The sequence below is a fragment of the Erinaceus europaeus genome, chromosome 22 (genome assembly GCF_950295315.1).
Source record: "Erinaceus europaeus chromosome 22, mEriEur2.1, whole genome shotgun sequence".
NCBI lineage: Eukaryota > Metazoa > Chordata > Mammalia > Eulipotyphla > Erinaceidae > Erinaceus > Erinaceus europaeus.
The window spans coordinates 6,932,237-6,957,358 of NC_080183.1; the positions used below are offsets into that span (position 1 = coordinate 6,932,237).

General features: G+C 51.8%; 1 protein-coding gene across 4 annotated transcripts in view; it reads left to right on the forward strand.

The window, feature by feature from the left end:
- Nucleotides 1-22,816, forward strand: part of TTC7B (tetratricopeptide repeat domain 7B) — a 137,366-nt gene extending 114,550 nt beyond the window's left edge. For all 4 annotated transcript variants that reach the window (XM_060181212.1, XM_060181207.1, XM_060181208.1 and 1 more), the window contains 3 exons: nucleotides 285-425; nucleotides 8,235-8,437; nucleotides 21,818-22,816. In XM_060181212.1, the coding sequence (XP_060037195.1) occupies nucleotides 285-425; nucleotides 8,235-8,437; nucleotides 21,818-22,039 (566 nt within the window). In that variant the 3' untranslated portion in view covers nucleotides 22,040-22,816. The remainder of the gene's footprint in view (nucleotides 1-284; nucleotides 426-8,234; nucleotides 8,438-21,817) is intronic.
- The last annotated feature ends 2,306 nt before the right edge of the window (nucleotides 22,817-25,122 follow it).

A 25,122-nucleotide genomic window follows, 5' to 3' on the forward strand; every position in this document is an offset into this window, starting at 1 on the left:
GGCAGTTTACACGAGAGTGGCACCAACACGTGCACAAGGCTGTGTCTCCACCCCCTGGCTGGCACCCCCAGATCGAGCACCACTCCCCTGCCCAGCCCTGGGGAAGCAGGGGATGGAGACCGGGGCTTCAGGCAGTGGTGACCTGCAGCTGTGATGTGTCTCCCAGGGGAGGGCTGTGTGTCCCTCTCCTCGAACCCGTATCTGGAGGGGGAAGGGTTGGTGGGCTGGCTGGCTGGGTCTCCCTCCCCATCTGACACCCACTTCTTGGCCCCCAACCCTCCTAGGCTCAGTCCACGCCACATCGGTTGCCGCCTCGAGAGTGGAGCAGGCGCTGTCGGAAGTGGCCTCATCCCTGCAGAGCAGTGCCCCTAAGCAGGGCCCGCTGCACCCCTGGATGACACTGGCACAGATCTGGCTGCACGCAGGTACCCTCCACCCCCACTCTTGCACACACACACCTGCTGTAGGGTCCTCCGTAACCCACACTGCCTGTAGGTGGGCTCTGACGCTCCTCAGCAATGGGGACTCACTTGGGGTCCCTTCACCTCAGTCCTGCCGACCCAGAGCATGCACAGAATAGGCAACCAGGTGGGACTCTCAGCACTGAACCCCAGGAGCCCCAGGGAGAGGCTGGGAGGGGTGTTTGGTTCTGGGGACCAGAGAGCCCCCCCCCACCATACTGTCTTTGGGGGAACCAGTGGAGCTCTCTTCACTGAACAGGCTCTCCCCTCAGCCTCCTTCCTCCTCTGTGTCGTAGGGTTGGGGGGCACAGTTCCCTGTGCAGCCTGGCAGCAGGGTCTTGGGGTCCAAGGAAGAAGGGCCTACTGATGGCACAGAGGCGCCTATTTTTATTTCTTGGTCACTGGGATCAGCACTTGAGACCCTATGCCTGCAGTTAACACCACTCCTGGAAAATGCGTTTTGTTTTGTTTTGTTTTGTTTAGCTAGAAGAGGAGAGGGAGAGGGAGAGAGAGAAGAGACACTGCAGCACTGTTCCACAACTCGTGAATCTTTGCCTGTGGAGGTGCTCCCTCAGGCTGATCTGGAGCTCAGACCCAGTCCCCTCACATGGTAGAGTATGTGATCTGCCAAGTGAGCCACTTGATGCCCCCCCCCACTCCTGGGCAGGAGGTGGCCTCTCTGCCAGGCTCACAGGCTGCTTCTGTGGAGTGGGAGGCACTGTCCAAGCCCAGCCCTCAGGCTTCTGGCAGTGAGAATCTCATCACTCAGAGATGCCCATGAAGGATGGCACCAATCAGCTTACATACTTGCCTTTCATTAGGAACTTGATACTGACTCACTACAGACTATTGTGTATTTTTTGCTTTCAGGTATATATTTTGCCCTAATTTATGGATGCATGTGAACATATGCTCTATCTTATGGGACCTGGCCTACATCTAGGTTTTGGGACTTTGTTAGGAAGTGAACCACCTGGAATGGAATTAGAGAATCCTATGAAAGGAAAGGTCTCACCCGAGTGATGAGGGTGAAGGATTGGCATTCCCTGCCTGACGTCTCTGTACACAGTCTGAGGTGAAGCAGGCGGAGATGGTACCCGTTGTACATACTTGCCTTTCTACACTGAGGGCGGCTTCTGACTCAGCTAGACCCCTGCTGTCTCCCCTAGGCCCTCCAGCCCAGGCTCAGGTCTGCAGGGCATGGGGAAAGCCCAGATTTGGCTGGGAGAGCCTTCTTACCCAACGCTGCCCATCTGTGGGCTCCTTCCCTGCCAAGGCTAACTGTGGGGTGCCAGCCCTGTTTGGAAGCCAAAGTGGGAAGTGGGGGGTGGGGGGGGCTAACAGATGAAAACATAGTGCCATTTACCTGGCCCTGGCAAGTCCCCCATTCCAGCCCTTTCTGTGTTGGCATCTTTAATTGAGCCGTAACAACCGGCTAAATTAGCAAATTATATTCTTCTAAGCAGCAGGGCAAAAGCCGAATGACTCATGAATGAGCTGGCTGATCCAGGTTCCAGCCAGCGCAGCAGAGAGTGCCTCCAGGGCAGGGGCACAGCGGGGAGGCCTTCCTTCATGCTCCCTGGCAGGAAAACCCAGCCCCTTCCCAGGCCTGGCACCTGTCCGGTGCCATCTGCAGGGGACAGAAGGAGCAAGTGGAGACCGTCCTGAGTCTGCAGGGCTGGTGGGGGTGCGAGCTGCCTTTCAAACCTGACTGAGGATGCAGTGGTGAAGGGCCGTGGTGGGGACAGAGGGGATCCTTGTAAACAGAGCCTGCTCCCTGTCCTCAGAGCTGCTGCTTCTCTCTTACTTGTTTCTGCAAAAGGAGAATGGCTTGAGTATTACTTGGAGACAGTTTGGCCCCGTGACTCAGTTCCTAGGGGGCCTTTGCTCCTCTTTCAGTGGTCTGTCACCAGTTTGAGGGAGACTGTTTTGTAGCTGCATGTCAGATGGTGAGAAGAACGTGGCAGGTAGTAGGATTCCATTTGGCACTCTCGAGCTTTTATATGAATGTGGGACAAGCATCCTTTCCCATTGCTATAGAAGAGGCCTCTCACTGGCTGACAAATATGGCTTTTGACCTTCAAACTGGTGGCACTGGACTGTGGAAAAGAAAGCCATCCTTTACCTTAGAAACTCCAGGCAGAAGACAGACAGAGCATCCGTGTAACACGGATGAACGGGCCGAGGTAGAATCTTTCTAGGATTTGCACCATCATCACTCTCTTTTGAAGCAGCAACTCTTTTTTGAGTCAGGATTGAGAACCCCATCCTTACATGACACAGCCTCCAAAGAGGCAGATTCAGAAGGACCGCAGAAAGCTGGCAGCTTCCTCTGAACTATAAGAGACGTCATCTTGTGCAACTTCAGCACTGCTGCTCTGAGAGGCAGATTGAAAGTGACCCACTTTCTACATAAACTTTTGTTTATGTAGACAAAAGTCATCAGCTGTGTCCTGCTTCAGCTCTGGCAACACTGTCACCTCCTAGAATGAGTCAGACTGAGGTCTGACCACCCCCACCCTCCAGACTGTACTGTATTTCTATGGCGTTTGAGGGGGTCTTCTCCCTTGGTTGTTGTTTCTGGAGAGGTGAGTGTAGTGGGGGCCCAGAGTCGAGATGGCCTCAGATCTGGGTCTTTTAAGAGTGCACAATCATAACCTCAGATTTCTAGGCTGCTCTGGATGGGTCCCTAGACCCCTGTATGTCCAAATAGTGAAGAGATCCTGAATAGAACATGAGTCTCCAGCTAATTCCTGAGGAATGAGTCCGGAGCTCCAGCAGGCAGCTCAAACCCAGGTGGACCACGGATGCTTGCTCATGCAGGATACCCCTTCCTGCCAGCCACCAGCCCCTTCCTCTATGGCCTCCACCATCCTTGATACCTCAGACCCCAGAGCCTCTGGCCCGGGTTGTTTGTTTATATATTACTTTATAAAGTGATGCTGGGAGCCAGATAGTGGGGGCCAGATAGGGGTTCACCTACTTAAGCACACACATTTCAGTGCACAAGGACCCGGGTTCAAGCCCCTGGTCCCCACCTGCAGGGGGAAAGCTTTACGAGTGGTGAAGCAGTGTTGCAGGTATCTCTCTGTCTCTTCCCCACACCTCAATTTCTCCTCATCTCTATCCAATAATAAATAAATATTTAAAAATAATTAAAAAATAAAGTGATGCTGAGGAGTGAACCTGGGAGCTTGTGCATGCATGATTCTACTGCTCAGAGACCCCTCAGCACAAGTCTAGTGCATGAAAGGTGTGCATTTTACCTGGTAAGCTGTCTCCAGGCCCTAACTTGTGCTTTTTTTTTTTTTTAAACAGTTGCATGATTTGCATCCATCCTGTGAATTTTCCAGAATTCAGCCAGTCCTCCTTTGATCAATATGTTAGGTCATTTCTCATTTCTAATTGAATTTTCCTCCAGTAGTTTTCTACTGCCGACAGTGCTTCAGTTGGCACCTTCATAAATATTGTTCTGTTCAGATGAACTTCTGCAGTGGAAATGGTGGATCAAAGTGTATGAGCTCTCACTATTGGTAACTTCTTTCACATTGCTGTCAGTAGAATCGCCAGCTGTGTGCGAATGTGTGTTTTCTCTTACTCTCAACAACACAACAAGTCATCAGACTTGCAGAACTTTGACAGTGCAGTGGGGGAAGAACAGTCTGGAGTTGTCTTCATGGCTTCTGCCTGTTACCACCACAGATCTGCTTAGCACTTTTTTATTTATACTTTTAGTATTTTTTAAATCTTATTTATTTTGGATAGAGACAGAAAAGAGAGGGGAGGAGAGGGGAAGATAGGGACTCAGGAAAGGGAGGGGCACTTAAGGGAGACTGGAGACCTATGGCCTAATGGTGGAATAAGGGGATGGCTTGGCAGAGGGTGAAAGGGACTGACACCAGTCCTGGGGAAATGTGGAAATGGACCCTGTGACAATAAAAAGCAGAGTCACTGCTGGTAAGGATGCTAATTGGTCCAACTCCTGTGGAAAGCAGTCTGGAAACTCTCAGAAGGCTAGAAGTGGACCTACCCTATGGCCTTGCAATTCCTTTCCTGGGGATGTGTCCTTAGGAACTATCTTTTTGCATGGCCAGAAAGATGTGTGTATACCTGTGTTCATAGCACAATTTGTAGCTGCCCAAATTTGGAAGCAACCCAGGTATCCAACAGTTGACGAGTGGCTAAGAAAGTCGTGAGATATATATATATATACACAACAGAATACTATTCAGCTGTTAAGAATGACCAAACCATCTTCTCCACTTCATCTTAGAGTTTGGCGGAATCGTGTTAAGTAGAATAAGCCAAAAAGAGAAGAATGAATATGGGGTGATCGCACATGGTCAGAATTTAAGAAACAGTATCAGAGAGTGGAAACATACAAAGTAAAACGTGCACTGGATTTGGTGTATTGCACCAAAGCAAGGGACTCTGGGAAAGGAGGACATGGAGGGGTAGGGGTGAGGCTTTGAGGTCCTGGTGATGGTGGGAGGGACCCAAGCTGGAGCTGAGGGCGTTTCGCAGACACCTATCATGGTGAAATGAGAAATTGTGTCCATGTGCTAACAACAGTACTGTAGACCATTCCCAATTAAAAAAATAAATATTTCAGGAAAAATAAAAGGAAATTATGGGTTATATCGTCAATGGAGTGCTACTCAATAATTACAAAAGATAAGATTGTATCTCTTGGGATAAATGGATAGAAATGGAGGTGACTATGCTAAGTAAAGTAAGGATCAAAAGACCAGATGGTTTCACTCATATGTGAATCATATGAATAAAGCAAATGAAATTACAAAACAATCCTCTAAGTCAACGTTTCCTCAATAAAATAATATTGGAATTGGAAAAACCAAATAAAAGTGAAGAGTCGATAATTGCCAAGGTGGTCTCCTTTTGCAGAAAGCTCAGGGGGGTGGGAACAGACTAGCCAGGTGGCACTGCCAGACCCCAGGGGTTTAAACTTCTTCTGACACACGCTCTGACTTCCAGGACAACCCCGCTGCCCCGCTGAGGGACTCCTTTCTGGATTTCTCATGTCTCCTCTACTCTCCCAGTTTTAAGTGTGCGTGTGGGGCTGTGTGGGGGGTAGAGTTTGGGGGTTCAGGCCATTCTCTTTCTCACCCACATTTCCTCCCAGGCTTCTCCCCCCTGGCTTTACTTCCACTCCTAAGTTTGAGTTTCTGGTCCATCTCCGAAGTGCAGGCCTGCATATCCAGCTGCCTGCATGTTCTCAGGCACCTGGTGCCTCCAGGGTCAACTCAGGACTCTGGTTACTCTCCCTCCCTGGTCCCAGAACATCCTTCTCAGCCCACTCCACCCATCTTCCCAGTGTGGAAGACGGAGTCACCAGTCTCCCCCAGGCCCAAGCCTCAAACACAGGAGTCCCCCACTTTGTTCACCCTCTTTCACAGCCAATCTATTGAATCTCACCAGCTTGACCCTGTAAAAAAGTCTCCGGGAGCTGGGGAGACAGCTCAGCTGGTGGAGCACAGGACTTGCACACCAGAGGCTACCACATGCACCAGAGTTCTACTCAGCTTCCCTCCCCCCCTCCTTCCCTCCCTTCCTCTCCAATATCTCATATGAAATAAATAAAGCTAACCTGGGAGTCGGGCGGTAGCGCAGCAGGTTAAGCGCAGGTGGCGCAAAGCAAGGACCGGCGTAAGGATCCTGGTTCGAGCCCCCGGCTCCCCATGTGCAGGGGAGTCGCTTCACAGGCGGTGAAGCAGGTCTGCAGGTGTCTGTCTTTCTCTCCCCCTCTCTGTCTTCTCCTCCTCTCTCCATTTCTCTCTGTCCTATCCAACAACAATGACATCAATACTAACTACAACAATAAAACAACAAGGGCAACCAAAGGGAATAAATAAATATTTTTAAAAAATAAATAAAATGAACCTTTACAAAACAAAAAGGAGGACTGGGGAGATAGCATAATGGTCACACAAGGCTTTCATGACTGAAGTCCTGAGGTTCCAGGTTCAGTCCCCAGCACCATCATAAGCCAGAGTTGAGCAAGGCACACCACATGCTAGAGATGCTCTGGCTCTCTCATATTAATAAATAAGTAAATTTGAAAAAATTAACCTATGGGTAGTGTAAGGGACGGGTCCACTAGGGGTGGCTGATCTAGGTTGCTCTGTCGGGGTAGGACTCCCACTCTGCATGCTGGTCACACCACCAGGATCCCCCCCTTGGCCCATTGTAGCCTTGAGGGGCTGGAGGGGTTAGAGGGGAGGGCACCAGGGAAAGGCCAGACCGAGGAACTTACAAAGCATCACAGCTTTAAAATCCCAGCAGAAATCAGAAAATCTGATCTTGCACATCTAAAAATAGCTGTTGGTTTGGACTGTGAGAGGTGTCAGAGCAAAAGCTATAATTATTAGTAACTAACAAGCAGAAATTAACCACCTACCGCAGAGCCATTTTTAGCTGCCATCCCCGTATGGAAATTGAAAGACGGGCACCAAGAAGCTGCTTGGTTGGGGAAGGACTTGGGCTCTGAACCAGCCCGGGCCCGCCCATAGTGGGCAGTAAGGTCTGCTCTCTAAGGAAGAAGCCACTTGGCTCTGAGCGAGACTCGTCTTCAGGTGCAATCAGCATCAGACACTCAAATTCAGCTTTCCTGCCTCCTTCTATCTAGCCAGGGGCCTTTCCTACAGAAATGGAGGGGCCAGCACCCTTCTGAGCTTCTTTATACACTGGGTACAGTTGAAGTCGGTGTTGAAACTTCACTGCTCCAGGATAACATGTTCAGAGAGAGTGACTGACAGAGACAGAGGGACAGAGGGAGAGAGGGAAAGACAGCACAGCAACACAGCTTTCCCTGGTGTGGTGAGGCCCAGGCTCATGACCTATTACTGGCAAGATTTATATCTATAGCTACTTCCCTGGCCAGGGACTTATAAGCCAGATGTCCCAGGTTCAATCCCCAGCACTGCCAATAGCCAGGACTGAGTGGTGCTCTGGTCAAAAACAAGACAAGACAGGGGGCTGGAAGGTGACCCACCTGGTTAAGTGCACATATTATCATGTGGAAGGACCCAGGTTCAAGCCTCCATGCCCCACCTGCAAGGAGGACACTTCATGAGAAATACCTGCAGGTCTCTCTTTTTCTCTCTTCCATACCTGCAGGTATCTCTTTTTCTCTCTTCCATTCTATCTCCCCATCCATCTCAATTTCTAGCTGTTATATCTAAAAAAAACTTCTATCTGTCCTATCTTAAACGGAAGAAAAAAAGAAAACACAAGATAAGCTAAAGCAAAGTTGAATAGTTGTTTTCCAAAGTTATGTGAAGCTCAAATGCTACAAAGAAAGGAATGATAACCATATTTTTTTTAAAAAACTCTTTGAAAAAAAGACCACAACATAAATCAAATTTTAATAATTGGAGTGAGGTATAGTACATATCATAGACACAAGGCAAAATTCTTGGCAAGCCTGGTTGAGTGCACACATCGCCACTTGCGAAGACCCAAGCTCAAGCCCCCAGTCCCCACCTGCAGGAAGGAACTTCATGAGTGGTGAAGCAGTGCTACACGTGTCTCTGCTGTGACAGGTGACAGTCCATTGAGGATTCACCCTGGCTTGCCCTTTGCTTTGCTTCTCAGACCCTTTGTGGCCCCAGCAGTGCCCCTTAGCTGCATGTCCCTGTGGGTGTGAAGGACAAGTGGTTAGGAGACCTCACTGGCAGAAGTGTGAGTGTCTCCAGTGTCCTCAGCTGAAGTGAGAGCCGTTCACAGACCTGACCCGCCTCTGCTCTCCCACAGCCGAGGTCTACATTGGCATCGGGAAGCCTGCTGAGGCCACCGCCTGTACCCAGGAGGCCGCCAACCTCTTCCCGATGTCCCACAACGTGCTGTACACACGTGGCCAGGTGGCTGAGCTCCGTGGGAACCTGGACGAGGCCCGGCGGTGGTACGAAGAGGCCTTAGCCATCAGCCCCACCCACATAAAGAGCATGCAGAGACTGGTGAGTCTGCCAGCCGGAGGGAGGGCCCTGGGAAGCGGCAGGGAGTGCCTGACCCCACTTCCCAATCCAAAGGCCACACTCAGCCTGCCAGCCAGGCTGCCCCATGGCTTAAGGCAGTGAGCACAATGATGCCCCCCGGTCTGAGCAGTGCTCAGCCTAGACAGCTGCCAGGGCAAGTCTGAGGGGTCTCATAGGCAACACCCAACCCCCCCCCCATGGCTCAGGCTTCATAAAGCCTTTCTCAGGGGGCCCTGGCCCATGTCAGCATCATCTTGGTCTCTATACTGCTTGTAGCAGCTACGCCAGAGGCTTCCCACATGCCAAGGAGACTCCAGTACAAAAGCCAAAGTCCCCTTTGGAAGTTGAGGAGTTCTCTCCCCTCAAGAGACCCCCAGACTCCACGTCTCTGAGGCCAGTGACTATGGGGGCAAGGGGCCAGGTGAGGCTACGTGAGTCACCCCAGTTTCCACTCTGCAGAGGGCAAGGTCTGTTTAGGTGCTTGGGGCCTGCCTCTCAGTGAGCTGGGGGAGCAGACTGACCACCTGGAGGACCCCCCCGATCCGTATCAGACCTTGAGTGGACCTGCCACCAGTGGACCTGTCCCCCTTGTCCTGTGAGTGGGGTGAGCTGTCTGGGTCCCAGTGAGGAAGTCCCTGGGCCATGGTGCCGAGCATAGCAACCCGCTTCCCCCCAAAGGAAAGCCCTGTGAGGTGGCTTTCACTGGGCCTGGTATTCGAGGTTAGTGGTGTGGAACACAGAAGAGTAAGCATCAGGAGTCTGGGGTTTGGGGGTCCCAGGCTCACTGGAACTTTGAGGAAGCCCATCTGCTTTCTTGTTGTTGTTTAACTTAAAAGGGGTTTTGTGGGGGCTGCTGTGGCACGTAAAAGGATTCACAGTGGGGAGCTGGGGATGGGTTTAACCAATACAAGGTTTATTAGGGTGAAACAAGTAAAAGGCAAAATAAGCAATTATAAAGGGTTGAGAGTATGCTAGGTCCATAAAGTCTGAGTATAGCTATCAAAAGTTTAGTCCCATAAGATAAACATTTATCAGCTCTGGTAAAGATTGCTCATAGCTGTAGAGGGGTCTAAAAGTTCACCAGCTAGCAGAGTCACATGCGTTTAGTTCCCAGGAGAAGTAGCCATGGTGGACACCTGGCACACCTCCCATTGAGGTGCTTCTGACCGGAAGAAGCAGCAGTCAAAAAGAGAGTGACCTGCTCAAAGTCCTGCTCAAAGTCCTGCTCAAAGTGCTTTACACCTTCCCTTCTCTGTGTGTCCTGCCTCAGGCTGAAGTCATTTGTATGCTAATTTGTAAACTCCTGTTGGGGTCCCAAACTCTCTGCTCTTGGCTCCTCCCTATAAAATGAGAGCCTCTCCCCTCCCCCCCTCAAGCTTCCATCCCACACCCAGACGGCATGATTCTGTAACTAGCGTGGACTGTTCTTCAGGTGACTCTAAAACTGTTCTGTCGGCTATTGTCATTTCCCATGGTGGCTGTGTGAAGTGGAGAAGGGGCAGGGCGGGCGCTGCTGGTCTGTAGCAGAAGAATGACAGACAGGTTCCAGTATCCCCAATATGGGGAAAGAGTGCACTTCTCAGCCAAACCTGCACTTGAACTTGACCCTGTCCCAATTCCTGGGCAACCTTGAGTGGGAAGTGACTGAACCTGAAGGAGCTGAGGTGTGACCCAGCTGTGTCTCATAGTAGAGAGAACTCAGTGGAATAGTTGGCATAACAAGTGCCTAGCACCTTGCAGGTGCACCCTCAATAAAAAGCCAAAGGCAGGCATTTTCAGTTTAAAGAGGGGGAGGGGGAGGGAGAGAGAGGGAGACAGAGAGAAGCCCATACAAAAATGGCAGCCTCTAAATTGTTCCCACTTCCTTTCTGAGCACCTTATAGTTCCCATGCAGCTTTATTAAAAATGTCACATATTATCTAAACAGGTGCCTGCTTGACAAGAACTATTGACTGACTCTTGGCTTTGGTCTCGTTGTCAGAAGAGGGATTTGTAAAGAGCTGTTCATAGCTCCATGCTCGTGCTGGAGCCTGGCTTCTGGGAGAGGCACCCCATGCCTGTCCTTCTGATAAAAAAAAAAGAGGCAGTATGAATTATTCAGAGAGGGGTTTCTTGTGCATCCCACAGGGAACACATGAGACAGAAGATCAAGTAGGAAAATCGCTCCGGGAAGGTTTTCTGTTTCACCTTCGAGTGTTTATAGACACCTGAGCTCTGGCTGGAGGCCATCACTGCTTTCCTCTCTGCATGAAGGAGCAGACAGAGCTGGAGGGGCTAGAGGTCAGCAGTACTGGGGGGCCAGGGGCAGCCACGGCCTTCTCCAGCTCAGATGGGAGCCCTCTGGCAGTGTCCCTGGCAGAAATTGCAATAATGAGCTTGGCTGCCTCTCTCTCTCTCTCTCTCTCTCTCTCTCTCTTTTGGCCTCCAGGGTTATCGTTGGGGCTCGGTGCCTGCACTATGAATCCACTGCTTCTGACGGCCATCTTTTCTATTTTTGTTGCCCTTCTTTTGTTGTTACTGCTGTTGTTGTTGGATAGAAGAGAGAAGGAGAAGACAGAGGGCGAGAGAAAGATAGACACTTGCTTCACCGCTTGCGAAGCGACCCCCCTGCAGGTGGGGAGCCAGGGACTCGAACTGGGATTCTTACGCGGGTCCTTGTGCTTCATGCCATGTGCGCTTAACCCACTGCACTACTGCCTGGCCCCCGGCTGTCTCTTCTAAGTGCATCTGCAGGCTGAGACCAGCAAGCTTATGAATGTTGAGCTTAGATTAGGGGGAACAGAGTCTGCCCAGTGGCTGAGGTCCTTGTGACCCCGAAGGGCATCCTTCTTGGTGACCTCATAAACCATGCACATCCCTAGTCCACAGTATGTAGTCCTTCCTGCAGCCCAGTGGAGGGGCTGACTGCAGGACCCCAACTCATCTGGCCCCGAGAAAGGCTATGTCTCTGTGGGAATGGAGGTAGTCTTGGCCAGAGTGGCCTGAGCTAGAGCCCCAGCTCCCTCAGTCCCTGGTGTGGGGGCCCTGGGTGACTTACTCACTGTGCTTCAGTTTCCTCAGCTGTCCAATGGGGTCATACTGGACTCAAATCCAGCACAGAAGTGAAATTTCTTAATGCCTCTGTCGTCAGAAAACCAGGCTCTGTGTGTGTGTGTGTGTGTGTGTGTGTGTGTGTGTGTGTGTGTGTGAGTGTGTGTCTGCAGGTCTCTGAGGTAAGGAAAAGGGCTCAGTAACAAGAAGCAAAGCCAGCTGGCATCCTCTTCTTCCCCTCCCCCCTTCTCTGCTACCCCTCCTCTCCTTCCTCATCTGCCTGAGGACAGTGCAGTGTTCTTCCAGGCCCTTCAAAGCTAGACCCATCAGTCTGCTTGTAATTGGCTCTGTAATTAGAACTCCCACAGGCTGTAAAACTCACTACCTGCACAAAAGCGGCAGCTCTCTGGCAGCCATTAGAGCATCAAGTGGCATCTCTCATTCTTCCTGCCTCCACCCTGAGCCTGGTGCCCACCCACCTGCCTGCCCACCAGAAGAACAGGGCCCAAGGCCTGGTGTACAAGGGGCCTGTCAAGGCTGCCATGCTTAGGATCAAAGGAAGCCATGGCCCCTGGTTCCCTGATGCAGAAGTGGTCCTGGGTGACTCAGTGACGTCCTGAAGTCAGGCTACTCGAGAGTTGAAGGAACAATCTCTTTCCTTCCTTCCAGTGTTCTCAGCCCCTAGGAAAGTTGGGGCTTTGTCCTGACCCCGAACACCCCCCCCCAAGATGGCAAGTGCTTCACTGGGCGGGCAGGCTCTCAAGTGCCTGTGGCCCCCTGAGAGGTTCTGCAAAGCACTCATTCCCAGATTAAGTTCCCTCTGCCCTCTGATGCTGGGTCCCTACGGCCTTGTCACCCCCTGCCACCTCCTCCCTTTAGAGTCCTTGCCACCCAGGACCACAGCTAGTTCTCCTTTCCCCCTGTGCTTCCTCTCCCCCACCTCTTCTCTGTACCCCCATATGAATAAATCCATCTGCTACCCATCCTTCTGGCTTATCATCAAGTGATTCCTTTATAAGTTCCATCCAAGACACAGCAAAAGAGATCCCATCCTTTGTTACAGCCTCATAGTACTCCATTTCATAGACAGGCCGTAACTCCCTTAAGCACTCCTGTGTTGCTGGGCATCTGGGCTATTTCCAGGTTGGGGCTTTTACAGACAGAGCTGCTATGAACATGGGTGTGTTTAGGTCTCCAGGGACAGGTGTGGCTTCTGCTTTCTTTCTGAGAGTCAGTTTGCCAGCCAGCATTCTACTGGACTCAAGGGTCCAGTGACCTCTAGCTGCCTTTCTGTCTCTGTCTCTCTGAATGAAAGGTAACCCAGAACAATAGAATTCTGCATGCACGAGGTTCCAGTTCCAGGAAAAATAGATCCAGTGGCAAAGTAGCGGGAGAAGAGGCAAAGAGGGTGGGGTGGGGCCGGGGAGCCGGGGGCATTAACAGAGAGCACCAGTGTCTGGCCCGGGGCTTCAGGGGTGGAGGGTGTTTGTGGCAGTGATCTGTGGGAGCTTCTTTCTCTCCTCCAGAGACTGAACAGCTTGGGGGTGGGGGTGGTACAGGAGAGAAAGCAGGGCTAGGCAGTGCCCTGACAGGGGGCAAGAGGGCAGTAGATGTTTGAAGGGCACGAACTATGAAGCCAAAAAGGTCTACGTCCCACTCACCCCTCTGCCACCACCCATGGGTGCTCTGCGTGACTGTGGGCATGCCATTTAAACTCGATCCCACTGAAGTGAGAATCCCACCACTCCAGAACTGCGTCCTCCTCTGCTCTAGCTCTGGAACAAGACCTGGGCCCTGGGTAGCAAATGTCCTTTAAAAATATCCCATGATGGGGGTCAGGTGGTAGCGCAGTGGGTTAAGTGCACGTGCCGCAAAGCGTAAGGACCGGCGTAAGGATCCCGGTTAAATCCCCTGGCTCCCCACTACAGGGGAGTCACTTCACAGGCAGTGAAGCAGGTCTGCAGGTGTCTATCTTTCTCTCCCCCTCTCTCTCTGTCTTCCCCTCCTCTCTCCATTTCTCTCTGTCCTATCCAACAACGAATGACATCATCAAAACAATAATAACAACAACAAGGCTACAACAACAAGGGCAACAAAAGGGGGAGAAATGGCCTCCAGGATCAGTGGATTCATGGTGCAAGCACTGAGCCCCAGCAATGACCCTGGAGGCAAAAAAAAAAAAAAAACCCAAGATCATGTGGGAAGTTCACCCACGAGGCCAGGAGAGGGTGCACCTGACCAGGTGTGAGGCCCTGAGTTTGAGCCTTGGTACCACTTGGGAGCACGTGCATAGCAGTAAGGGAGCTCTGTGCATGGTGGAGTGGTGCTGTGGTCTCTCTCTCCTCTCTGCCTCCTTTTTCAAACAAGAATTTAGTTTATAATTTATTAATGAGAAAGTGTAGGGTGGTAAAAAGACCTCATGCTTGAGAGCTTGGCTCCACACAAGCATGAGGGTACTGCCTGCCCTCTTTCTGTCCACCTTCTTTCCTTCCTTCCTTCCAACCATTCTTTCTTTCTTCCTTCTTTAAACTTCTTTTTTCTTACAGAAACAGAGAAATAGAGAGGGAGAGAGAAAGAAAGACACCTGTAACACTTTTTTTGCCACCCATGAGGCTTGCCCCCTGTAGGTGGGGCCCGGGGTCTTGAACCTGGTTCCTAGAGCACGGTAACATGTGCACACTACTAGGTGTGCCAGCACCCAGCCCGTCTTCCTTCTTTCTTTGTTCCAGAGCTGAGGGTGTTTCACATGTATTGTTTCACTGTTCCAGTGTTGCTGCCTCATTCAGACAGATAAAAACAGAGAGGGAGACGCTACACAGCCCTCTCCTATGGTGCCCTTCCTGAGAATGCCCCACCTGGTTTGCTTCTCTGGCGAGAGAGAGAGAGAGAGAGAGAGAGAGAGGGAGCGCTCTGGGATTGCATGCATATCTCCCCGAATGTTTACCCACTGCTGCCCACCAGCCTCTGGGGGAGCTGTGGAAGTTGGGACCCCAGCAAGAAGGCAGCCTTGCAGTAGGGTCCGGTTCCCCAGGATCCCCCCCCCACCAGGATCCCACACCTGCCTGGCTGGGCTACACAGGTCTGGGAGGGGGACACGCAGTATGCCCAGGCAGCAGTGCCTCCCCTGAGGCTGGAAGGCTAGGAGGCAGGGAGACTGGGCTGGCCTCTGGGGTTCCATTAGCACAAACTTTCCACTGCAAGGAAAACTCCATGGGACTGTGAGGAGGCCGGCCCAGGGGCCCCCCACCCCCTCCCCAGCAGATAAAAATGCAGAGTGAGCCCACCAGGGAGCAGTGTCTTGAACTGGCAGGAGGCCCTGGTCTTCGACTCATGGAAATGTCTGACTGTGGGGAGACCGGGGCCTCCAGGGCCCACAGCACCTGAGAGCCAGAAGCCTAGGTCCCACTCAGGCTGGGACCCTGCAGGGACACTCAGAGCAGCTGCAGGGGTACATCATGCTCCGGAATGTCCCCAAGCTGGGCCTCGGTCTCCAGAGTAAGGATGGTCATCCTGGGGACCCCAAATCTGCCCACCCCTCCCCCAGTGGTTCCCACTGCCAGCCTGCCCCTCTTTCCCAGGCATAAGCCACCCCCTATGACCCGCCCTGATCACCTGCCTACCCGATGTGTTCTGAGCCCCCCGACATGCCATGTCTTAATCCAGCTTGCCTGTCTCAGGGGCTGACGAGCTGGGTAACTTGTCATTCCTTTAGCTGCCATCACACCCCAGCTGTGCCACCCCCACCCTGGGGAGACTGTGTCCAATGGCCCCAGACTCAAATACCCCCAGTAATTCAGGAGCAGTCAAGACCCAGGAGAGACTGTAGATCTGTCCCTCAGCACCTGACTAGACCCCCCCCTCAGCCGCTCCTGAGGGACAGGAGCCTGGGCTCTGGCTGCCACCCCTGGACTCTATCCCCAGAGGCTTTAAAATGTTCTTCTTGTTTCTTAGCAATTCAGTAAGAATTGCTGGTTGCTACCTGCCTGCTTGGCACCAGGCCTGGCTGTGCAGAGCTTGTCCAGGCCCCGCCGTCCAGCCACTGCCAGCTAAGAAACCCAGTGGGGTGGGAGAGATGGAGAAGCTGCCCAGGACACTGCTTATAACCCCTGGAACAACACAAGTGAACAAGCCGGTGGATCTGTGTTGGTGCCCCCCGGTTCAAGATCAATGTATTTTCCATAAAAGAGAGAAAGGTCAGGCTACGAGGTGCCAGGGATCAAACCCAGGGCCTCATGCATGCAAGACTGAGCTCCACTGCTCAGCCATCTCCCCACCTCTCTGGTTAGCATTTGTGGAGACACCTTCTGACAGTGCAGCCCTGCACCACCACCACCACCACCACCACCACCCCCCCCCCCCGCAGTGGTATGTGTGTGGGCAGGGGTGTCTCCCATTCAGAGACTCACAGGTCTTCAGAGCCTTTGGCTCCTTCCTGCCCTGGCCCTGGGCTCAGCAGCGTTGGTAACATACAGATCAGCTCTGACCCAGCAAGGCCCCCACTGCCCGCTAAAGAGCTATGCCTGTGCCTGTGGGGAGGCATGTCAGCCAGGCCTGGGCAGAAAAAGCATCGGGAACTGGGCCCCACCATCTTGCTGCCAGATGTTGGGCAGCCACAGAGACCCACAGCCAGGGCTGGGCCACATGACTCCTTCGCTGTCTGGCGAGCACATTTTCCTAAGGACAAGCCTTCCTGCCGCTTTAGGGACCCTCCCACCCAGGCACCAGGGCTGCTCGGGTTCCAGTCTGGGCACCCCTGGCAAGGGCAAGGTGTTCATCCTTGGGCAGCAATTCTTGCAGAAGAAAGAAAAGGGAAAAAAAAAATGAGAAAAAAAGACCTAATCAAGGCGCTGATAGTGCTGATAGTGCAAGTCCATTTTGTTTCAGTGGAAATAACAGGTTGAATGTGTGTGATCCCTTATTTTCCAATTTGCTGCAGCACCAAGATCTTATTTGTACAAAACACCTGATTATTATAATTACAAGCCTGGGAAGCCAGCTCTGTCTGTGCGGAGAGGAAGGGACTAACGAGTCAACTCTGAGGTGACTCCTTGCCAGCTCCAGTGGGCACACACCTACCATGACTGCAGAAACCACGGGGGGGGGGGGGGGTAGGGGCTGGTGTTAGGACAACAAGTCACATCTGTGAGCTGTCACCTTTGCCCACACAAGTGTCCACCTGGCCCTGCCATCGACAGCAGCATTGATTCATGGGGATGCTGGGGGGCACAACTCCTGCCACCCCCCAGCACAGGACAGCTGCTCCGCCAGTTGGGATCCTTACTTGGCCTGAGCTCTTTGAGAGCTGGTCACGTTCTGCTGCCTCTGCAACCCCAGCGCGTGGCTGGCATGGGGGTTGCCACACATTGGGGTGCTGCTGATTTGGGCACAGGGGGAGGGTGGGTTATTGCAATAAGGCAGTCTGTGTCTCCTGCCAGCATGAGTACCAGGCACAGGAGCGGTGGACCTCTGGGTGGCACTGCCTTTGGAGCTGCGCAGGTGGGCCGGGGCTACCCGAGGCTGGGGATGGTGAGCAAGAGCTGCCTCCTGCTGGTGCGTCAGTCTGTCAACCTGGCTGAGCCAAGACACCCGGCCCTGGAGCAAGTGCTTCCAGCAAGCAGTGGGCACAGCTCAGTGCCAGCCTCCAGAGCAAGGCCTTTGATCTCTGGAGCAGAGAGGAAGCAGGGCTTATAGACACAAGTGGGTGCCGGGGTTCCAGCCAAAGAGAACATGGGTGCCAGGTATGGCCTCCTGGCAGCCCAGAGAGGCCCAGGAGTTGTCTGTCGGGCTGCTTTTTGGGTCCTCAGTGCCACCTCCCGGGGTGCCCTCTGGGGTGAGGACAGCAGGAGCAGCCTCAGGCCTGAACACTGAGGGCCCCCGCCTTCCTCATGCAGCTCCCAGCAGCCTCAGGTAGGTACATTCACAGCCTGGCACTAACTGGTACTTCCCCTAAGGGCCCAGCCACAGCCTCTGGTCCTGGCTTGTGCCTGACAGTGCCCTGTATACATGAGACACAGAAGGGGAGAGAGCAAGGGCTCATTCTACTCTTCTCCAGGGGAGCCTGGGATGAGATCTGAAGGACCAGCAGGCCGTGCTACATTCCTGGGTGGGAAAACAAAACATCCAGGCTTCTTACTGGACTTAGAGATTCAGCACAGGTGCCAGCAAGGGAGTAGGCCCAGCGATACTTGAGCTCAGTAGGCATAGTTCTGAGAAACATACACAAAACAAAGAGCAATGTGCAAAGGCTCAAGTCCCACCTGTTAATGTGTGACAGGGTAGCTTACTTGGATATTACGCTGCTTTGCGATGTATACAACCCAGGCTTGAGCCCAGCCCCCACTGCAAGAAGCTTTGGTTCTATGATATGTGTCTGTCTGTCTCTGCCTCTGTCTCTCTTTCAGTTTCTATCTGGGGGGAAAAAAATCATGGTGTGGGCTGGGGGAAGGGGCGATGTGAGGGCCACCATGAGGCGTGGGGCTCACTGGGAAATTACTGAAGGGCTCTGTTTCATGTGATAATTCCCTCTTTGGGAAAGGCTTTCAAGAGGAAACGTGGGAGGGTTCTGGCCAGCCTATGCCTGTGGGGAATAGATAAAATCCGTTCCATTCCTGCCTGTCACAGCGGAGCTGACAGCAGCTTGAGGAACAAACAGATGACAGTACATAGGACTCAGTGCGCATCAGCTCTTCGACAGGATAATTTTCAAGGGTCTGAAGTGACAAGACCAATAACTGACAGTCGCCATAAGCAACATGGAAAACCAAAAACTTGTTCAAATGAAAAAATATTCCAGAAATCAGAGAACAGGCTATGAGACAGGACAGCAGCTGAGTGAGGGGTCATGCAACAGGCTTGAGTACTTGCCTCAGTTGCTAATGAAGGGTGGACACTGCCTCCATGAAATTAGACAGCCACTGAAACTCCTGCCAGTGTCCCCAAAAGTGACATGACCCCTCTGGAAATATAACTTGCAAGATCCTTGGAAGGCCCTCAAAAGAATCAGACCTGGAGATTCACCAGTGCTGCTCTTGGGGAGTTTGCCCTAAAGGAAGAATTCTTCTTCTAGCGTTTGCCCTTCTTCCGTAGCCAGTCAACAGCGTCAGGTTGAGCCTGATGTCAAGTTTGGAGACCTCCTTTGAATCTAGAGAGGTGGCAGTCGTTGACTATGTGGGTCATAGTCTGTCTGGAGCCGCAGGGGCAGTTCGGGTCGTCTCTGGCTCCCCAGCGATGGCGCACCGGCCATGGCCTGTTCGATAGCGATTGAGGAGGGCCCGATCATAACGTGCTAGGTCAAAGCCGGGTTGACGCTTGCAGGGGTCTGTGATGAGGTGTTTGTTCTTGACCTCAGCTGACTGCCAACTCTGTTTCCAAGAGTCTGGAACAGAGAAGTTCAGTGTAGGTGTAGGGGACCAGATTGGGTGACGAGACGTCAAGCGTTGGACAGGGTGGGCGAAGATATCCGCGTATATTGGCAGGTCCGGTCGAGCGTAGACGTGGAAAATGAACTTAGATGATGCCGCATCCCGACGAATATCTGGCGGGGCGATGTTGCTAAGAACTGGCAGCCATGGAACCAGGGTGGAACGGATGGTTCCAGAAATTATCCTCACGGAGGAATATAATTTGGAATTGACCAAGTGGACATGGGGGCTACGGAACCATACTGGGGCACAAAGGAAGAATATCCAGAATAAATAAAAATAAGGGGGGGAGAGAATATCGATCGGTGACCAAACTGGTGTGACAGAGCCCCACCCAAAGCCACTGTGAGGAGCCCCTAGAGGACTGGCCACCCCGTGTCCTAGCAGCTGCTCCTTTTTGTCAGTTTATACCCAGAATATGTGGGTGTTCTCAGCAAGATTTCATTTACCCAAGGTTTCCATGGAAGTAGGAAAAAAATGTAAAATCTAGAAGATCAGAGAAGTGTTATCTGGGAAGATGTTTATCCCAGCATGGATTTGTAAAAGAATCTCTCCTGTAAGGGAGGAGCCGAGTAACCGACTGCACATCCATCACCTCAGAGCCTCATAGTGAAGATGCTCAATGTGGGAACACAGTTACAGTACACACAGCTACGTGCAGCGCTGGGGCTTGAACCCAGAGCCTCCTGCATGCAAGTCCTGTGCTTTACCATTGAGCCAACTTCTTGACTGATAATACCTTTGGGCCCAACATATACACCCTGTTAAAAACTGTGTAAAGTGACACCAGGGGATAATGAGATCAGAAGTTTGGTTATTGGGGCTGGGTGGTAGCGCACCTGGTCGAGTACACATGTTACAGTGCACAAGGACCCGGGTTCAAGCCACCGGTCCCCACCTACAGGGGAAAAGCTTTGTGAGTGGTAAAGCAAGTCTGCAGGTGTCTCTGTCTCGCTTCCTCTCTATCTCCCCTTTTCTCAGTTTCTCGCTGTCTATCCAATAAATAAGTAAAGATGATAAAAGAATTTTTAAAACAATAAAATAGAATCAAAAAAGAAATTTGGTTATCAAGGGAGGGCCGTACGGTGAGCAATTTAAAATATTCTGATCTTGGGATGTGGGAGGTGGCTCGGCAGCTACAGCTGGTGCCTTCCATACCCGGGGCCCGGCTTAGATCCTCAGCACCAGGGACAATACCCAGAGCAGCCGGTGCCTCAGGGATGGCGGAGCAGCACTTAGGTCCCTCTCCTTCTCTCCCCGGCTTCCTGTGTGTGTGTGTGGATTCTGATCATAAGTAACAGTACCACAAAGGACATTTCTTTTTTAAAATGTTTTTATTATCTTTATTTATTAGATAGAGACAGAAATTGAGAGGGTAGGAAGAGATAGAGAGGGAGAGAGACAGAGAGACACCTGCAGCACGGTTTCACCACTTGCGAAGCTTTCCCCCTGCAGGCGGGGACCGGGGGCTTGTGCATGGTTAACATGTGCACTCACCCAGGTGTGCCACCACCTGGTCCCTACAAATAACATTTTTTTCTTTTTTTTTAATATTTATTTATTTAATATTTATTTATTCCCTTTTGTTGCCCTAGTCGTTTTATTGTTGTCGTCATTGTTGAAGAGGACAGAGAGAAATGGAGAGAGGAGGGGAAGACAGAGAGAGGGAGAGAAAGATAGACACCTGCAGACCTGCTTCACCGCCTGTGAAGCGACTCCCCTGCAGGTGGGGAACCGGGGCTCAAATGGGGATCCTTACTCTGGTTCTTGCGCTTTGCGCCACGTGCACTGAACCCGCTGCGCCACCACCTGACTCCCATAACATTTCTTTATTCATAAAAAGAGAGAGGGAGATGACAGAGCCTTCCACGTGAGCCAGAGTAGGTAGTCACAAAGGACAGCCGTGGGCAGTGCGTGCTGTGCCCGGCTGGTTCACCCTTGGGTGCAAGTGCTCACACAAGCCATTTGAAATCACCATTTTCTTTCTTCTTTTTATTTTTTTAAAGATTTTTTTAAATATTTATTTATTCCCCTTTTTTGCCCTTGTTTTTTGTTGTTGTTGTAGTTATTATTGTTATTGATGTCGTCGTTGTTGGATAGGACAGAGAGAAGTGGAGAGGGGAGGGGAAGACAGAGAGAGGGAGAGAAAGACAGACACCTGCAGACCTGCTTCACTGCCTATGAAGCAACCCCCCTGCAGGTGGGGAGTTAGGGGGCTCGAACTGGGATCCTTACTCTGGTCCTTGTGCTTTGTGCCACCTGCGCTTAACACACTGCGCTACCGCCCGACTCCCTGAAATGACCATTTTCATCGTTGAAGGCCACGGTTTAAGGATTGTAACCTCCCTGCTTTCTCAGCCCAGACTGCATGTCCATATCTGGCATTGTTTCAGTCTCACTAGTGTCTGCAGGTTCTGAAGGGGTATGGGGGGAGGGGGGAGGGGAGCTTGTGGTCCCAAACTCTCTCTAAGTAATCATTTCTTAAGTTTCTTTTACCGGGAAAAAAGTGACCCTCTATTGTACCCCCAAAGCTCTAGCCTATGGATGTCTAACAAATCCCACCTATTCCTCCTTCCCTCCCTCCCTCCCTCCCTTCCTTTCTTCTAAATTATATAGTGACAGGAACGAGAGAACCATGACATTACTCCAGTACATGTGGTGCCAGGGACTGAACTCAGGACCTCAGGCCCTTAGGTGTAGTTCTCTAGCCTTTCATTGTATCACCTTCCAGACCACTGCCTATCTGGCATATGATTTAAACCCTGAGCACAGGAAGAACCTGAACTTCCTGTGTGCCCAAACCAAAGGGGACGCCCCAAGGATCTTCCTGAAATTCAAGGACAAGTAGGAGCCCAGTGCTGTAGAGTTTCTCTGACTGTCTGTCTGTCTGCCTTTCCTGTCTTGCCTGCAGGCCCTGATCCTTCATCAGCTGGGTCGATACAGCCTGGCCGAGAAGATCCTCCGGGATGCGGTGCAAGTGAACTCCACAGCCCACGAGGTCTGGAATGGGCTGGGTGAGGTTCTGCAAGCTCAGGGCAACGACTCAGCAGCCACCGAGTGCTTCCTGACGGCCCTGGAGCTGGAGGCCAGCAGCCCCGCGGTGCCCTTCACCATCATCCCCCGTGTGCTCTGAGCTGGCCTCACCGCCACTCAGGCCTGAGGTTCTGCCCGGGGCCTCCGTCGGGGTCAGACCTGCCACCCATGGCTATGAGTGAACGTGCCAGTGACCACAGGGAATTAACCAAACCCCACTTTCCACCATCCCTTCACCACCATTGCCCTCCCCATGCACATGTCTGTCTCGTTGTCGCCAGCCCGATGATAGTTTTGGAATCAACCCACCTCATTCAACAGAGATTATGTGCCATATCTTGTTCGCTGACATCTGAGTCTTAAGTAAAATGATTATGGAATTAATCAGCAAATGTACAAGACTATACTCCAAAGTTAAAAATTCAGTGGCAGAACAGATTATTTTTATCAGAGCTGTAAAGAAAACTGTTCATTCTCCCCGACCCCCTGCCATTTCCACTCCTGCCCCACCCTTGGCCCAAAAACCAAATGTGAATTTTCTGTTTCCCACCTCAGTCCTCGTCCAAGCCAGGACACCAGCTGACAATTTCTTGGTTTTGTTGTCGATAACTGTTACCATGTGATGAATTACTGTCCTCACTTAGAACAAAGCCTGAGTCCAAGAATATTTATATTTTACCAATATATGCCTGTTACAAGAGAAGGAAATATGAGTTATTTAAGTTTAACTTTTTTATGTGAATCCAGAGTTTATTTATCGAAGGAAAAATATGTACAAAGAAGTTGCAAATGGAATATTTACCGACATTCCTTATACACGACAGACACTTAGCTAAATGGGAAGATGATGTTAATAATAAAATGATTTTTAAATGGATCCAGGGCCTGAGTGGTTCATGAAAGCCTGGAAAATAGAGATAGGTGAAGACTGGATGGGACAACCTGGATTTGAGGGTCTATCTTTCCCTGCCTTATCCATGTTGGCTGGAGAGGGTCAGATCATGTGACCCAGACAACTCTGATCATGTGGCCAATCAGCATCCTGTATTCATAGCACATGACCTGGAGTGGGGGAGTGGAACATGCTGCCCAGTTCTAATCAAAGCGGGAGCTGCAGGGAAAGGCCCGAGTCTCAGGTCTCCTGAGCCTAAAGGTGGGCGTGTGTGGGCCATGCTACTGACCACAGGAACAGTCCCCATCCTCCTCCAGGAGGGGCTTGAAAGTGAGCAAGACATGCACCCAACCTGGTGAGTTCTCTTTCCAGCCCCTGGACTGTTCCTCTCCACCTCTCCTCTCTGGTCTTCTGTTCGCCCAACCCTCGTGACCGGAGACAGGCTTTGTCACTTCCAGAACACTAGTCACCTTGGAGGAACCCAAGGAGTACTGTCAAGCTTGTGGCAGGATGGCCAGCCCCCCTTAGTGGCCTCTCCCTCTCTCACTGCCTCACTTTCTTTAAGTCTTCCCACTCACACTGACTTCCAGTCCCTGGGATCTTGCCGGGTCCTGGTCTGGGGAGACAGGCAATGGGCAGGCTATACTGGTTCACGGGGACCCCTGCTGCAGTCACTCACTTCCTGCTGTTCCACCCCCCCCTGTGGCCGAGGGGACCTGGAAAAGGACATTCTGCCTGGGGTTGTGACCCCAAGTATCCCAATCCTCTCTGAGGCCTCAGGGTCTGATTGTGAGTCAGCAGGCAGCCCTGAAAGTGAGGGTAGGTCGAGGGGTGCATTCTACAATTCATCGGGGGGGGGGGCTGCTCTAAGCTCTCTGGGTCACCCCAGCCCCCACATCCCCCCCTGCTTCCCTGGGTCCTGCTGAGTGACTCCTGACCCCCAAGGACAATGGGGCTGGCATGGGTGTAGCATGGCTCTGGACACCTGCAGTAGAGAAGGGCCTCCAGCTGTGGCCTCAAAGTGGGGATGACAACTCCCCTCACAGGGCTGTAGGTATGCCAGCAGCATCTCTATGGGGCCCAGGGGTCACTGACTCGCTTCCTTCTTCCATGTGTGTTGCAAGGCAATGGCTGAGTGAGTTCTGGGTGCACAGAGGAATCCTAGAACAGAGTGGGGGGCAGGTGCCCCTCCTTCCACACGGAATGATTTGCACCCAGCTGGAAGGCATGAGCTGGAAGCCCCTAGGTGATTCCCACCCCTTCAGTAACCCCCTAGCCCCCTACTCTCTGGAGGAGGAAGTGAGGAAACCAGGTCTGCAGGGACAGACTTGTCAGACTGTCCTGGCCTTTGCCTCCTCTCCCCCAGAGGGTCACTCCTTGGCAGCACTTAGTGGTCCAGAGGCTCGAGGGGGCTGAATTGGACTCTCGACCATGCCTTCTCTGAGGCACCTAGAAAGATCAGTACACTTATGTGTCCATCATGACACTCAGGCCAGAATTGAGCCCTGACCCTGAGGTCCACTATGCCAACACCATGGTGTATCTGAGAAGTCCATTCAGCAGTGAATCCCCAGCAAAGATAACAACAACAATAATAATACACTGAAGTAAAAAAAATATTGGCTACACCATGGACAGACTGGCGCCCTGGTACGTGATTTCTGGTGGGACTATGAACTGGTGAAGCCACTTCAGAAACCAGCCTAGCAGCTCCTCCTCCTCCTTTCCACCTTCTACGTATCTCCATCCTCTTCCTTTGCCTCCTTCAATTTATTTTGGATAGAAACAGAAATTGAGTGGGAAGGGGGAAATAGAAAGAGTGAGCCACCTGCAGCGCTGCTTCACTACTTAGAAACTTCTGCCCTGTAGGTGAAGACCACAGGCTTGAACCCAGGTCCTTTCAGTGTATAATGTGTACCACCACCCAGACCCTAGTAGCTTCTTTTATTATTATTGATTTAATAATGATTGACAAGATTGTAAGATAAGAGGGGTACAAGTTCACACAATTCCCACCACCAGAGCTCCATATCCCATACCCTCCACTGGAAGCTTCCCTATTTATCCACTGGGAGCATGGACCCAAGATCGTTATGAGGGGCAGAAGGTGGAAGGTTGGCTTCTGTAATTGCTTCTCCACTGGACCTGGGCATTGGCAGGTCGATCCATACTCCCAGCCTATTTCTATCTTTCCCTAGTGGGGCAAGGATCTGGGGGAGTGGGGTTCCAGGACATATTGGTGAGGTTGTCTGCCCAGGGCCCAGTAGCTTCTGTAAACAGTTAAACCTGAC